Source organism: Mytilus edulis, chromosome 8 (assembly GCF_963676685.1).
Source record: "Mytilus edulis chromosome 8, xbMytEdul2.2, whole genome shotgun sequence".
NCBI lineage: Eukaryota > Metazoa > Mollusca > Bivalvia > Mytilida > Mytilidae > Mytilus > Mytilus edulis.
In genome coordinates, this window is record NC_092351.1 from 83,189,048 (window position 1) to 83,205,053 (window position 16,006).

General features: G+C 33.4%; 2 protein-coding genes across 2 annotated transcripts; both read left to right on the forward strand.

Annotated features, from left to right (window-relative positions):
- The first annotated feature begins 452 nt into the window (after positions 1-452).
- On the forward strand, positions 453-3,638 carry LOC139484443 (uncharacterized). The gene is made up of 2 exons (XM_071268176.1): positions 453-661; positions 1,505-3,638. Exons 1-2 carry the CDS (start codon positions 453-455, stop codon positions 3,636-3,638), a joined length of 2,343 nt encoding a protein of 780 aa, XP_071124277.1.
- Positions 3,639-3,655: 17 nt separating this feature from the next.
- On the forward strand, positions 3,656-6,646 carry LOC139484445 (uncharacterized). Its single transcript, XM_071268177.1, has 2 exons — positions 3,656-4,838; positions 4,923-6,646. The coding sequence occupies exons 1-2, from the start codon at positions 3,656-3,658 to the stop codon at positions 6,644-6,646; spliced, it is 2,907 nt and encodes a 968-aa protein (XP_071124278.1).
- Positions 6,647-16,006: the final 9,360 nt, after the last annotated feature.

The following is a 16,006-nucleotide window of genomic DNA, read 5'->3' on the forward strand; positions in this document are numbered from 1 at the left end:
ATTATTTTATTACACACACAAAAGTAAAATTCTCTGTCTAGGTTACCAACCATTATCTTTTCTTACATGTTGTGATAGGCAAACTTACACACTAGGAATTGTTGGTTATGTATATTTACACCTTAGGAATGCTTATATGCTAGTTTGTAGTCATGGTTTAGGCATGCGTATATAAGCATGCAACATATTTATAGGCACAGGTTTTATAGGACACTTTGCAAGTGTTTAACTAGGATTTCGATGTGTGAGCTTTTGACTGATTGATTGATTTAGGTGTGTGTTTTCATATACTGTTAGTGCATGTGTACTTACCTGATACTTAACTAATTTGTGTATTTTTGTTTATTATACTAAGACATATTGTAATAGGAACATTTTATTAATTTCAGCTTTCTACCTTCCCCTGGGAATAGTTATAGAACCCCAGAACACTACAGTAGAAAGTCTGCGACATGGACAAACAGGAAGAATCAGATGAACCATTGGTATCTGGAAGAATAAGGAAGTACACTCCAAAGGCCAAGGATATTTTTGAGGAAAACGTCTCGGGATATTATAAAGTACTTAAAGAAATCAGAACTAGTATTATAGATGGAAGTTTGAAATATTTAGATCAATATTCGGAAAATGCGGAAATTTTGAAAGAAGTGAGACAGGTCTTGTAAGAAGGGTTAGAGAAATATCATAAACAATCAAAGGAATTCAAAGAATATGTATTAATGCAAAAAACTACAGACAGTATCAATGAACTTTATGCATTCAAAGTTGTGTATCAAGCTACAGAAGATAAAGTTAGATACGGACTAAGATTTATCGACGAAAGGACAGCTGAATAAAACCAATTGTCTCAGGACAGTCACCACAGTAAAACTAGTCAGTCAAGTCACCATAGTCAAGCTAGTCAGTCAAGTCACCACAGTAAAACTAGTCAGTCAAGTCACCATAGTCAAGCTAGTCAGTCAAGTCACCACAGTAAAACAAGTCAGTCAAGTCACCATAGTCAAGCTAGTCAGTCAAGTCACCACAGTAAAACTAGTCAGTCAAGTCACCATAGTCAAGCTAGTTAGTCAAGTCACCACAGTAAAACTAGTCAGTCAAGTCACCATAGCAAAACTAGTCAGTCAAGTCACCACAGTAAAACAAGTCAGTCAAGTCACCGAAGCAAATCTAGTCAGTCAAGTCACTCGACGAAGACAAGTCACAGATCTAGCAAAGACATTTATATAGATAAAAAGTCAAAGGCAGAAACCGCAAAGGTCAGACTTAAGATAATTGAAGAAGAAGAAACGCTAAAAAGAGAACAAAATAAACAGAAGAAAAGGTCCGATTTGGAATCCAATTTAACAGTTTTAAAACATAAACGGGAAGTGGCTGAGGCAGAAACAGAGTTAAGTGTGGTTAAAGAAGTACTAGAAGATTAATGTGACAGTATAAGCAATAAAAGCGGGCAATTACCAGACAATGAGATATGCACTTCTGAAATTGTAAAATCTTATGTTGCCAGTCAGAGACCGGAAGTTTATGTTCCAGTTGAGGAAACAAAATTAAACCCTTATGTGCCAGAATTTGTGCCTTCAACAACACTGCCAAAGGAAATCAAAACATCTCAACCGCAACAGACTATGCTTGTGTCAGAAACTCCAGTCTATAGGTTAGATTCTGAAAAAACTAATACAAATCAAATACCATCACCTGGAAGAATTGACCTCACAAAATACATTATGAAAAAAGACATTATGTTGTCAAGAATGTCACAATTTGACGACAAGCCAGAAAAGTACTGTAGTTGGAAGAGAAGTTTCAAAAACATTATGAAAGAACTCGACGCAACAAGCCCAGAAGAATTAGATCTGTTGAACAAATGGTTGGGCCCGCAATCAAAGAAACAGGCATCCAGCTTAAGAGTCGCAAACGCTCAAGATGAAACTCGAGGCTTAGAGAAAATATGGGAGAGGCTCGATGACAGGTATGGAGCACCTGAAAGTGTAGCCGCCTCACTCAAAGAACGCTTGGACAGATTTCCTCAAATTAAAAACAATGAATACGATAAATTGTATGAAATCGCAGACCTTCTGTCTGAAATCGATTCAGTTAAACAGAATGAAAAATATAAATTAGTTTTGGCGTACTTCGACGCTTCATATGGAGTGAATGAAATTGTAACAAAACTGCCATATTTTATGCAGACTAGATGGATTGACCACGCCAGCAAGTACAAGTTCAACAATTCAGTGATGTATCCACCATTTAGAACTGTTGCAGAATTTATTCATTCTTTAGCAGTAAAGATGAACGACCCAAGTTTTAAGTTTCAACAGACTGAATCCGGTAGTAACCGAAAAGATCCTGAAAAGCAGAAGTTTAACAATAGAAATGCATTAAACAGACAAGTATTAAACACAAAAAAGACTAAAGTAGAAAATCAGAACTCAAATGACCTTAAGTGTCCAGTACACGAAGAAGGGAAACATAGTTTAGTAGAATGTCGATCACTTCCTACCAAACCCCTTGCAGAAAAAAGGGAGATAATAAAGAAACATGGTATTTGCTTTAAATGTTTAAAAGGCAAGCATCTGGCTAAAGACTGTTCAGCAAAGGTTAAATGCGAAAAATGTGGAAACTCATCACACTGCACAGCGTTTCACATCGAACATCAGGAACCATTGTTAGATAATGGCGGGGAACGAAAGAAGATAGACGAGGATATCCCAAAAGTAGGATCATTATGTACAGAAATATGTGGCGACGCAAATCAGTTTAATGGAAAGTCATGTGCAAAAACATTACTGATAAACCTATATCCAAAGGGAAAACCAGAACAACGTGTTAAAACATATGCCATAATTGATGACCAGAGTAACAGGTCTTTAGCTACCTCTGAATTTTTTGATACTTTTAGCGAACACTATGATACTATACAGTATACCTTGTCATCGTGTTCAGGAAAATCTGCACAGTCTGGGCGTCGTGCCACAGGATTCATACTTGAATCATTCGATAGAAATACTCAACTCGAGTGCACATCATTTATAGAGTGTAATGACATTCCAAATTCCAAACAAGAAATAGCTACACCTGCTGTAGCCAGACAGTATTGTCATCTAGAGTCAATAGCAGAATTTATCCCTGAATTGGATCATGACGCTAACATTTCACTTCTTATAGGAAGGGACATGATAAATTGTCATCACATTTTGGACCAGATAATTATTAAAGATCATGAACCATATGCTCAGCGCCTACGGTTAGGATGGACTATTATTGGAGTAGCATGTCTTGGTCTAGTGCATACGTCTAATGTCATAACTGTCAACAAAACATCAGTTTTACCAAATCAGGAAATAACCCTGAAACCTTGTGAATATAACTTTAAGGTCAAGGACACAAAACTAGAACAAAAATCTGAATATAGTGATATATTCGAACAGACTGTAGAAGATAATGAAGTGGGATTATCCCGTGAAGATAAGGAGTTTATAACCATTATGGAAAATGGAGTAAGGAAGGAATCAAATGGTAACTTCAGTGCACCTCTGCCTTTTTGCAAAGATGGTATAACACTAAGTAATAACTATGAACAAGCACGAAAAAGAGCAGAAAACTTAGGAAGGAGTCTAAAGCGGACCCGAAAAAGTTAGAGGATTTTCTTCAGTTCATGGAAAAGATACTTAAGAACAACCATGCAGAATTGGCACCCCCTATCAAGGATGGAGAAGAAGTATGGTATTTGCCCATTTTTGGAGTCTACCATGCTAAGAAACTGTCTAAAATAAGAGTAGTATTTGATTCGTCGGCAAAGTACCATGGGATTTGTCTAAATGACGTACTGCTTAAAGGACCAGACTTAACAAACAATCTAGTTAGTGTATTATCAAAGTTCAGAATAGGTCAGTTTGCAGCTATTGCTGATGTGGAACAAATGTTTTTTAACTTTGAAGTTCAGGAGAATCACAGAAACTTTCTCAGATTTATTTGGTTTAAGGACAATGACATTGAAATGCCACTTGTAGAGTATAGGATGCGAGTCCATGTGTTCGGAAACTCTCCGTCTCCATCTGTTGCAAATTATTGTTTACGAAAGGCGGTTTGTAATCATGCATTAGAAGAACCGTGTGACAACGTATGTAAATATGTGAAAGAACACTTCTATGTTGATGATGGACTTCTTTCTAGTGACAGTGAAAAAGACATTGCTAGTCTTATTAAAAGAACACAGGATAGACTAATGACGGGTGGTAATATTCGATTACACAAAATCTTATCGAATAGTAACAAAGTGCTTTCTAGCTTTCCACAAAAAGACTTAGCAAAGAATATTACGGAAATAGACTTTGATTCTGACGCATCTTGTTTACAGCGTAGTTTAGGCTTAAGCTGGGACGTCATTCGAGACATATTCAAATATCAGCTATCATCAGATGAGAAACCTTACACAAAAAGAGGAGTACTCTCAGTCATAAATGGAATTTTTGACCCTATAGGTTTTGTAGCGCCTGTAATCCTAGGAGGGAGACTGATAATGAGACAAGCTTTACAGAACGCAAGTGTAGAATGGGATGATCCATTACCAGAATATTTGATGAATGATTGGCAGGTCTGGAAACAATTATTAAAGGACTTAGAAACATTAGAAATCCGAAGATCTTTCACTGAAACATCTTTAGGCGACTGTTCAAAATGTGAACTCCACATCTTTTCAGATGCATCCAAAGATGCTATAGCCTCAGTAGCTTACATTCGCACATTCAATGACAATGGACATTCTCAGTTGGGATTCGTTTTAGGAAAATCAAAATTAGCACCTAACCATGGTCACACCATACCCAGACTTGAGTTGTGTGCAGCCGTTCTAGCAACAGAACTTGCGTCCTTCATTCAGAAGACTCTTTAGATACCTTCATCAGCCACATACTTTTATACAGACAGTCAAGTGGTCCTAGGTTATCTATATAATGAGACTAGGCGATTTTACGTGTATGTCAGCAATCGAGTTGACCGAATTCTGAAGGTTTCTACAAAATTGCAATGGAACTATGTGCCAACAAGCTACAATCCAGCAGATCATGGTACAAGACCATTGGAAGTTAACAGTCTAAGACAATCAGAATGGTTAAAAGGTCCAAACGCCTTTTTTGAGTCCCAGAATTTATCAAATAGCACACTGTTTGAAGTCATAGAACCAGAAGTCGACAAAGGAGTCAGACCATTAGTGGAAGTAAAAAAGACATTTGTTAAGTCATCAGGTCTAGACCATGTAGACATAAGTTTGTATGAACATTTTTCAACATGGACAAGTCTTGTCAGAGGTATCGCATTTCTTAAACGAAAAGCTTCAATGTGGCACAAAGATGAGACTGATGAAAAGAACAGTAAGTTTTGCGTCACCTTTATGAAGGAGTCTGAGAAGTTGATTATAAAGGAGGTACAACAAGACACATACTATAATGAGATTGACTGCTTGAAGCAAAGTAAACCTTTACAAAAGAAAAGTAGTTTAATTGCACTTTCACCAGTATTAGACTCTGATGGATTACTTCGAGTAGGAGGAAGACTTAAAAACTCAGACATAGAAAGTTGTGAAAAAATGCCTGTAATTATACCAGGTAAAAGCTACATTGCTACATTAATAGTCAAGCACTGTCACAATGCTGTTCAGCACATGGGAAGACATTTTACTGAAGGAGCAATTCGTTCGAGAGGAATATGGTTGACTGGAGGTAAACGGCTCATTAATTCCATCCTACACAACTGTATAAAATGTCTTAAATTGCGAGGAAGTGCCGAACAACAGAAGATGGCTGATCTCCCTTCTGACCGTCTCACACCAAGCCCTCCATTTACCTATGTGGGCGTGGACACCTTTGGTCCTTGGTCCATCTTAACAAGACGCACACGTGGAGGTTCAGCAAATACAAAGCGATGGGCGATTATGTTTTCCTGTCTAGTAACTCGAGCAATACACATAGAAGTGGTTGAGGAGATGACTTCGCCTTCCTTTATCAATGCGTTGCGCAGATTTACAGCTCTTCGAGGACCAGTTAAGGAATTCCGATCACATCTAGGTACAAATTTCATTGGAGCTATAAATGAACTAGACATTACAAGTTTCAAAGTTGAAGACCAACCAATTAAAGACTATCTCCAAAACAATGGAACCATATGGAAATTTAACCCACCACACGCCTCCAATATGAGCGGTGCTTGGGAGCGTATGATTGGACTAGCTCGAAAGATCTTGAATTCAATGTTGTGCGATATCAAAGGTAAACAACTTACACATGAAATTCTATGCACTTTAATGGCGGAATTATGTTGTATTGTGAACAACAGACCAATAACTGTAGTATTTATTGATCCAGAGTCACCTCATGTGTTATGGCCAAATGTCCTTCTCACTCACAAAACAGACAATGATACGGAATATATTCCAGATTTATCACTTAAAGATACTTATAAAGCTCAATGGAAACAAGTGCAAGTATTAGCCAATCAGTTTTGGAAAAGGTGGAAAACAGAATACTTACATAATCTTCAACTCAGGAAAAAGTGGGAAGTTGAAAGCCGCAATCTATGTAAGGATGATATTGTGCTCATGATTGATGATACTCTGCATAGGAATCAGACAATTGTAGAAATTCTGGTTTGAATTTGTTTGTTTCTTTTTAAATGTAGTGATTTTGTTATGTCAAAATCAGGCGGGGAATGTAGTGTTTCACTTTTTTGGTATAGAGTTATCCTTCTTTGTACAGGTTTAGAGAAAACGCATTTTGGGGTAGTTCCCATCCCCTTTCGAAAATAGCTCTCAAAATTCAGCCATAGAACACGTTTTCAGTTCAATCAAAACAAAATTAGAAAAATAGAAGTCCCCCACAGAGTAAGTTTATTTCCCTGCCTAATTATATTTTTATTATGTATTTAGAAGTATGCACAAATAGTGCAAGGTATACATTTTTGTGTTTTCAACCCGTAAATAAGGGTTCTATTTTTTGGTTCATACGAACTGAATTTCTAACTTGGTCCAGGCAATACACACTTTTTAAACCTATATAAAAGTATTTTAAATACTTACCTTCATGGACATATATATTTTTTAGGTGTTTTGCATTTATTTTATTACACACACAAAAGTAAAATTCTCTGTCTAGGTTACCAACCATTATCTTTTCTTACATGTAGTGATAGGCAAACTTACACACTAGGAATTGTTGGTTATGTATATTTACACCTTAGGAATGCTTATATGCTAGTTTGTAGTCATGGTTTAGGCATGCGTATATAAGCATGTAACATATTTATAGGCACAGGTTTGATAGGACACTTTGCAAGTGTTTAACTAGGATTTCGATGTGTGAGCTTTTGACTGATTGATTGATTTAGGTGTGTGTTTTCATATACTGTTAGTGCATGTGTACTTACCTGATACTTACCTAATTTGTGTATTTTTGTTTATTATACTAAGACATATTGTAATAGGAACATTTTATTAATTTCAGCTTTCTACCTTCCCCTGGGAAGTATGTAATGTATGGAAATAAAGAACATTCATAGAACTATTTTGATCTGAGCGTCACTGATGAGTCTTATGTAGACGAAACGCGCGTCTGGCGTATAAAATTATCATCCTGGTACTTTTGATAACTATATAGAACATTAGGCTTTCATATATAGTTAAAGAACCCCAGAACACTACAGTCACAGCATTCTATTGATTATCGAGCAATCATAATACTCTACTTATAAAACTGTACATAGTAGATACATGTATGGTGATGTTTAGATATTATATCAGTGAATCTTTAATGGTAATATATACGACACCAGTTTATTATTAGTATAGTACTTCAACTCTGATGATATCTGTCAAATAAATTGAATAATCATGACGTGTAAATATCTTAAACGAATAAAAATGGTTTTATAAATATGATATGCTTATAAAAATACATATTACTATTGAAATCAACCCATACGTGACATTCTTTTTTGTCTATATTTCACAATCCGAAGTTTTACTTCATATAACCTTCATATTCATTTAAAGTCATCATGATGATAATAAAACGTTCCTCCCATATCTAGAAGAGAAATATTTGTCTCAAGATATTAAGCCTGCAGTAGTGTAACTTATATGTAATGTAACACATACATTCTTGAATTATTTAACATTTGTCATTTTAATATGTATAATATGACCTACGGTTATGAGTTTTTCTCGTTGTTGACGGCCACACAGTACCCTGAATTATTTAACATTTGTCATTTTAATATGTATAATATGACCTACGGTTATGAGTTTTTCTCGTTGTTGACGGCCACACAGTACCCTATAGTTGTAAACGTCTACGTCATTTTGTCTCTGATGGAAGTTTTCTTATTGGCATTCAAACTACGTTTAATTCTTATACATGTTATATGTAACTACATCCCAATTTTGATATCAATACTGACAAAAAATTAAATCACAAAAGTACTGAATTCAAAACGGAAAGTCCCTAATCGAATGGCAAAATCATGGGATAAAATACATCAAACGAATGGACAACAATTGTCTTATTCCTAGACTTAGTACAGGCATATTCAAATGTGGCAAATGGTTGATTGAAATTGGTTTTCTTGCGCTTAACCTATCCCTTTTATGACAGTTGCATCAAATTCCGTTTTTTTACAACGATGCGTGGACAAAACAGACATAATCGGTAAAATAGTCACAATATGGTTAGAATAAAGTGAATGACTGAAACCTGGAATTATTTTGTTTGGCGTGACTCTACCAATTAATCTAAAATTGTATTTTCTTCGTTTTTTTCCCATTTTATCATAGTGATGTGGGGGACCTTTAAGTTTACATTTAATGCTACGGTTAAAATTTGGACAATAAAACTATTCTAAAATTTGATACATATGGGGTGAATGACAACACTAAAAATATAAAATTGGTGCTCAATTCTACATCAAATTTTTGTTATCAATACTGACAAAATGACTAAAACCTGAAACACATATTATTTTGTTTGCCATGACGTTTGGGAATTTGGATCTTCAATGCTTTTCAACTTTGTAATTGTTTGGCTTTATAAATATTTCGATATGAGCGTCACTTATGGGTCTTATGTAGACGAAACGCGCGTCTTGCGTACTTAATTATAATCCTGGTACTTTTGATAAATTATATTTTTATTGTTTTTTTCTCATGTTATCATAGTAATATGGGGACCTTTAAGCTTACATAAAATGCTCTGGTTAAAATGTGGAATTCTGATCAAATGGTTAACCCTGATTATATGTACTGCATCACAAACATACAAATATCTCATCAGTTTCCTTTTTCTTATGCAGATGTATTAACATGATTCCGAATATGTACATTTATTTTTATTAATGCAAAACAAGGTCCAGACAATTTGCTGATATCATCTTCCAGAAATTATTTTAAAGCGTTTCTGTGTTAGACAGAGAAAAAAAAAGAAAAGAAAATTAATGCTTTAATACCGCAATTTACAATTAAAGGCAACATTAGTATACCGCTAAAAGTCATAAATCGATTAAGAGAAACCGAATGTGGGTATCAACAAAAATTAGTGTTTAGACGAGATAGTAATATTGATATTTTATGATAACATGTACTCCATGTCTCTTGAAAATGAAATCAACTTAATCATAAAAACTTTTCAATATGAAATATTTATCGTTTCAAATCTGTTCAAAAGCTATTTCTAGTGTGTGTTTATGATTTTATATAAAATTCAACAAGTAAATAGTACTCCCTAATAAATATATGTCATCAATAAGTGTTACCAAAATATAAAAATATACTGCTGTGTTCATATGTACATTTTAAAAAGATATTTTTGTTTGTGCAGTAGCAACCCTATTGCTGAGAGGTAAGCAAACAATTTCATTTATTCTTTCAAACTATTATTATTGCTGTTATTGTTATTACACAATTTTTGAAATTCAGAAATTATTGCGAACTTTTACTTATATGAGAATACGTCTTAGTGCCTACCGCAATAATGCGAACTTATGTTATCTGATACAGGAGTAAAGATGAAGACTTTCGTGATAATAATTCTCGCATTGAGGTCAATTAAAAAAAAAATGCAATAAGAAATGTTTGCAATAATACACGAATGATACACAAATATTATAAATATACATTTTAAAATTGAATACTTAATCCTATTTAAGTAAAATAAAAAAATGGAAAAATGGTATTTGTCAAAAAAACAACATCCCGACCAAAAACCGGAACACAGAAGTTCACACTGGTGCATAAATACAGTCACTGGGATAACAAAAGTTCCGCACCTGGATTCGGTATTCTGCTGGCCTTAACACAATGATGTATGATAGTTCAACAAAATGGACACATTTAAAAAAAAATGACATAATAAAAAAACATACAGTTAACATTGAATGCGATAACTGAAGTTTAATGTGATATTTAGAAATCTCGTCCTTTCTTAATAGAGAAAAAATATTTCGAAGCTTCAGACTATATTGAGAGTTATGAGGGTCAGAGAGAGCCATACATAAAAAAATAAAAATAAAAGAACCATCTATTGTCCTGTGTTTATATAAGAAGTGTCTACCATTTAACTGCATGGAAGAACAGTTAAAAATCTCTTTTGTTTCGGCCATCCGTTTCTTTAAGTAAGAAATTTCTCAAAATATCAGACTGTAGAACAATAGCGTGTGCACGTAAAAAAAATAGCATTAAATCGGTAATTTATCCCATTACCTTTACCTCATGGTATCATTAGAGGCAAAGCAAAGTAAAAAGAATTCACAGGTAAAAGATTAAATATACTTGGATGTATGAATACCACTACAACGGATATCAAGGAACATGCATTTGATATACCTTGGCTTAGAATTGTTTACCAGAATTTAGACATAATTTCCCCTTTTTATCTTATTTTGTTATATTAATTTTCTTGATAAAAATATTATTTTTTTTTTGTTAACGGTTTAATGTTCGTACTATTTTTTTTATTTTCTATGTGTTAAGAATTGAAATAAAACGTTATAGAAATCATCTTCTTTAGAAGTCATGGAATCACATTGAAGCCATAAGTCACTGGCACGACTTCTCATATTGCAGAAAATTTATATTAAAAACAAAAATGTTGAGTCATTTTGGCCTCCATCCTTTTATAAGCAAAACAAACCTAACTATGTTGTATAAAAGGAAGTTAAGACATTTATTTTTCGAATTAATTTTGTACATTGTTATTCTGGTTTTTTTTTTAAAAGAAAAACTCACTATTTTCCTGAACGATGTATTTTGAGATTATAATCAGATACGTCCGAGCAGAAAACCTGCAAAACAATCATATTTTCAATTCTCAATGTTTACATTTTTATGCATTTTTTTCTTCTCTTGATGCCACAGTAACCACACTTACCCAAATATAGATGGCCTGAAATATAGACATTATTTTCCTTTTAATGGCTAACTGTAAATATAGCCTCTACCTTGAAGATATTAACACCGCTTAAGAAAGTTGATATCATCATTAAAAAATTAATGCTAAAGTATACTAAGCTTAAAACTTAAAATTTCCAGGGAAAATGTCGCAGGAAGTCAACAATCATTCGAAAAGCGAATTAGCACCCAGTGGTTGTCTATGTAAGAGGAATACGAAAACGTATTACAATTTCATTGATCGACCCACAAATTGGCAAGTACGATCAAATATTTTCGTAACCATAGGAGGTCTTTATCAGCAGCATACAATACAGGATGGTGAAGATGTACCAGGTAATGTACCACAAATGGAGCACAGTGGTCTTACAGTATCATACAGTTACATGTCAACAGAACCTTTCGACGCAAAGAATTGCAGATTAAACCTCTGCCCTATTCAGCAAGAGAAATTTGGAATACAAGAAACCAAACAGTTCTAGTGACGACGTTTATGTAAGCTTATGAAAACTAATTTCACATACACTAATTATAATTTAATATAGAAGACACGCGTTCCGTCGACATACGACTCATCAGTGGCGCTCGAATCAAATCATGAGAAAGATAAAAAAAAAAATACGTGGTTGAAGAGCTTATTAACTTAAACATTTCACAAAGTTAAACACACCATTACTAGCCGGGTAATTTATTCTTATAATACAAGAATCTTTGTGTTTCGAATATTTCAGCATTTCATATATAGTATTTTTTATTTATAGAAAACCTATTTAAAAAAACAATTGCTTGAATTGAGCAAAATCTTAAAATATAAATAAAATCATTAAAAACTTAAACATCAATGATATCAAACCAATTTATATCAGTATCCTGCAATTTACTCTTCTAAGAATAATATATTTGGTGGTCAGGGATATATAAATATGAGATCATAACCCAACCAGGCAATTCACTTTTATACACAAAAAAAGGTCAACATGAAGTCTTTAGGATTCAAAAGCTGTCTTTGCAACTTAATACAGTCTAAACCGAGTCAAGTTTGACATTTAGTAAACAGAGACTTTCAAAGAACAATTAATATACATCCTTCATTTAGAAAAGAACAATAAACGAAATACAAATTAAAAATGTAACAACAGGTTTTTACTACATATTCAATTGAATAATTTGTAAGGAATAATAGTGGTATAGAAATATAAGTAATTGATGTTATGTTCTTGCAGATTACAAAAGATAAAAGAGCAATACCAAATGTAAAACTTATGGACGCACATTTCATTTCAATGATTCATGCATCTGATTATATGAAGACGCTATGATTGTTCGTTTACGAACAATATATATTTATTTCAGCCAATCATTACAAGAAAAGAAATTCAGCTAGTAGATAATCTCAATACAATACTTTCACAATAAATTTGTGAGATGTATGTTAATAAGTAGGTCAAGGAATGTTTTTCATGATTTTTTGTTATCTATGTTGTAAAGGAGAAGGTCCAGTAAGATCCAATTTTGGCCCCCAAATATAACTGTTTTACAAAATTGTTTAAATGTTAACTTTTCTTGGAAAGTAGAATGCTTCTGCTACATAAATATGGGCTGTTTATGACAACACAATTCACATATATCGGGTACTAGCATTATTAAGTCATGCTAAATTACTGAAATAGTCCCAATTTTAGCATTTTAGTTAAATTTTAGACGTTATCGTCTTAAATGAAAGTGGCCGCATGAGTGTTCCTTCTTAATATTGAAATATAAGTTGTATTTGATGATAATACATAACATAAATAAAGGTTGAGGATGAATAATGATGCGGCCACTTTCATTTTTGACAAAAACCATCTCAAAAGTGACATTTTTTGGCATCTTTGATACATTTTTCATATTTTTTAGCTTGAATCGGAGCGCTTTTAATGGCTTAATCAGTTTAAAACTTTCACATCAACTAATTGAATCTACTTAAATAGACGGTTAAGTGTTACAAAATCTCCAAAATATTTTGTCAGATGAACCTGAAATTTGAGGCCAAAATCGGCCCTTACCGGACCTACTCCTTTCAAAACGACGAGGTGACCTGAAAAATGTCTAGCCCGAACAACATAACTGTTTCAACTAGCTGTTACTATATATTATTCTGCAAAAATCTGTATTTTCTTGATCAACTACTTAATTATTCTAAATCAACTGTTTTATACTTATACATTATGTTTACATAGAATATGACTTTATCAGTTATGGGACTGGTGTTAATTTTGTTTTACAAAGATATTTTTATTAAACAGTGGAAATGACATGCAACATGCATTTATCTAAAATTACCTATGCAATATACATACATGTATATTGAATTCATCAATTCATCATTCATATTAAATTATGATTGCGTATTCAATCATTCAATCAATATAGAATTTATATAAAATTTCTAAATTTATCTGTCTAACACCACACGCAACTGGTCAGAACACCTCCGTCATTTATTCTCCTGCCAGCAGCCAATAGAAATAGTGCTGTCTCATCAGATTTCTTGCCTACAAAACTTGCGATTTCATTATCACTTCTTTCTTAGGTATGGATGACATATGTGTCTTTCTCAAATGCAGAGATTTTTATGACTCATTATAACAAAACTCTAATGAGGAGTATTTTTGATTAGCATTTTTCTGTACAATTGTGGTTAAATAGGTCAAAACGAATTAGACACTTCAAACGTACTGACAAAAACAGAAAAAATACAGCAAGAAAAACACGAAGTAAAATAAAAAAAAAAACAAAAAAAACAAAGACACAAACAGAAAGTATGAATACATCGAAAGGCAGAAATTTATGTGAAAATTTCACAAGAGAAAAGTCATCTGATTCAGATATTTACATACTATCCAAAGGGCTAAAATTTATTCTGAGTCCTGTTATAAAAAGAGATAAACATGACCTCCTCTGTGACTAGGAAAATTTATCACGTAGAATGAGATTAATTGCTCATTTAGAAACACTGAAAAAAATCTCCTGAAAACGTCCTTTCAAACGAAAGTCAGAATTCACTCCTGAATTCGCAAATAGCGCTATTGAAACTTATTTTTGGAAAACCAAGATAGAACTTGAAAGATTACCTATGGTTAACAGTAGAGACACCCTGAAATAAAATGAAAATTTAATTCATTAACTTCGCTAAAGAAAAATGAAAATATAATAATTAAGAAGGCAGATAAATGCTCCTCGATAGTAGTATTAGACAAACATATGTATATCAAACAGGCAATGACAGAACTATCAAGTAAAATCCATTATCATAAGCTGTCAGAAACACACAGTCAAGATATTTACAACAAGATAATTGAAATAATTATCCTTCTACACTATATGGGGGATATAGACAAACATTTGCTAGATTATTTGACATCTGGCAAAGAGTTTAAACCATGTCGTTTTTATATGCTTCCAAAACACATAAATTACGCATAGATGAAATAGATGACATCGAAAAAGTCAAAAATCTCATTAAAGATATAAATATACCCAGCAAACCAACTATATCTTTGTCAGGCAGTCATAAAGAGACAATTGTACATTTTATAGATTATTTCTTAAGGGAAATAGTCTTTCAACAAATAAACATTAACGTAAAACAGCACTGCGTTTATAAATAAGATAAAAGAACTTAAGCTTCCATTTGAATTTATCATGGTATCATTTGATGTAACAAGTATGTACACAAATATGGAACATTCCGAATTTGTTAATGCCATTGATAGAGTTTGGAAAAAAGCTAAGATCTTGCAATTTCAAAATAAAAATTCCGCCTTAACAAAGTAGGTTAGAACTTATAAGAATCATACTAAAAAATAATGAGTTTGAATTCAATGGTGAATTGTTTCGACAGAAAACAGGGGTTCCGATTGGAAGTCCTCTCTCGTCTTCTCTCTCAGGATGTTTGAACTAATCAATGAGATTTTAAACAAATTTACGATGACAGACAAAATAATGCACTTATCAATGTACCGTGATGATGCATTCTTGATTTTCAGAGGAACTACTAGTTATCAAAGGTACCAGGATTATAATTTAGGACGCCAGACGCGCGTTTCGTCTACATAAGGCTCATCAGTGACGCTCATATCAAAATATTTATAAAGCCAAACAAGTACAAAATTGAAGAGCATTGAGGATCCACAATTCAAAAACGTTGTGCCAAATACTGCTACGGTACTTTATGCCTGGAATAAGAAACGTCTTAGTTTTTCAAAAAATTCAAAGTTTTGTAAAAAGGACATTTTTTAAAATGACCACATTATTGATATTCAAGTCAACACCGCAGTATTGACTACTGGGCTGGTGAAAACCTCAGTGACGAAACGTCCACCAGCAGTGGCATCGACCCAGTTGTGTAACTAGTTATTAAATGTATCAGGATTATAATTTAGGACGCCAGACGCGCGTTTCGTCTACATAAGTCTCATCAGTGACGTTCATATCAAATATTTAAAAAGCCAAACAAGTACAAAATTGAAAAGCACTAAGGATCCAAATGTGCCAAATACGGCTAAGGTAATCTATGCCTGGGATAAGAAACTCCAT

Bases quoted from the DNA above. Each gene is read 5' to 3' on its own strand.
- LOC139484443 (XM_071268176.1), top strand. From the start codon at position 453: ATGGACAAACAGGAAGAATCAGATGAACCATTGGTATCTGGAAGAATA. The intron at 662-1,504 runs GTAAGAAGGGTT...TTATGTTGCCAG, and splicing joins AAAGAAGTGAGACAGGTCTT to TCAGAGACCGGAAGTTTATG.
- LOC139484445 (XM_071268177.1), top strand. From the start codon at position 3,656: ATGGAAAAGATACTTAAGAACAACCATGCAGAATTGGCACCCCCTATC. The intron at 4,839-4,922 runs GTGCAGCCGTTC...ACTTTTATACAG, and splicing joins CATACCCAGACTTGAGTTGT to ACAGTCAAGTGGTCCTAGGT.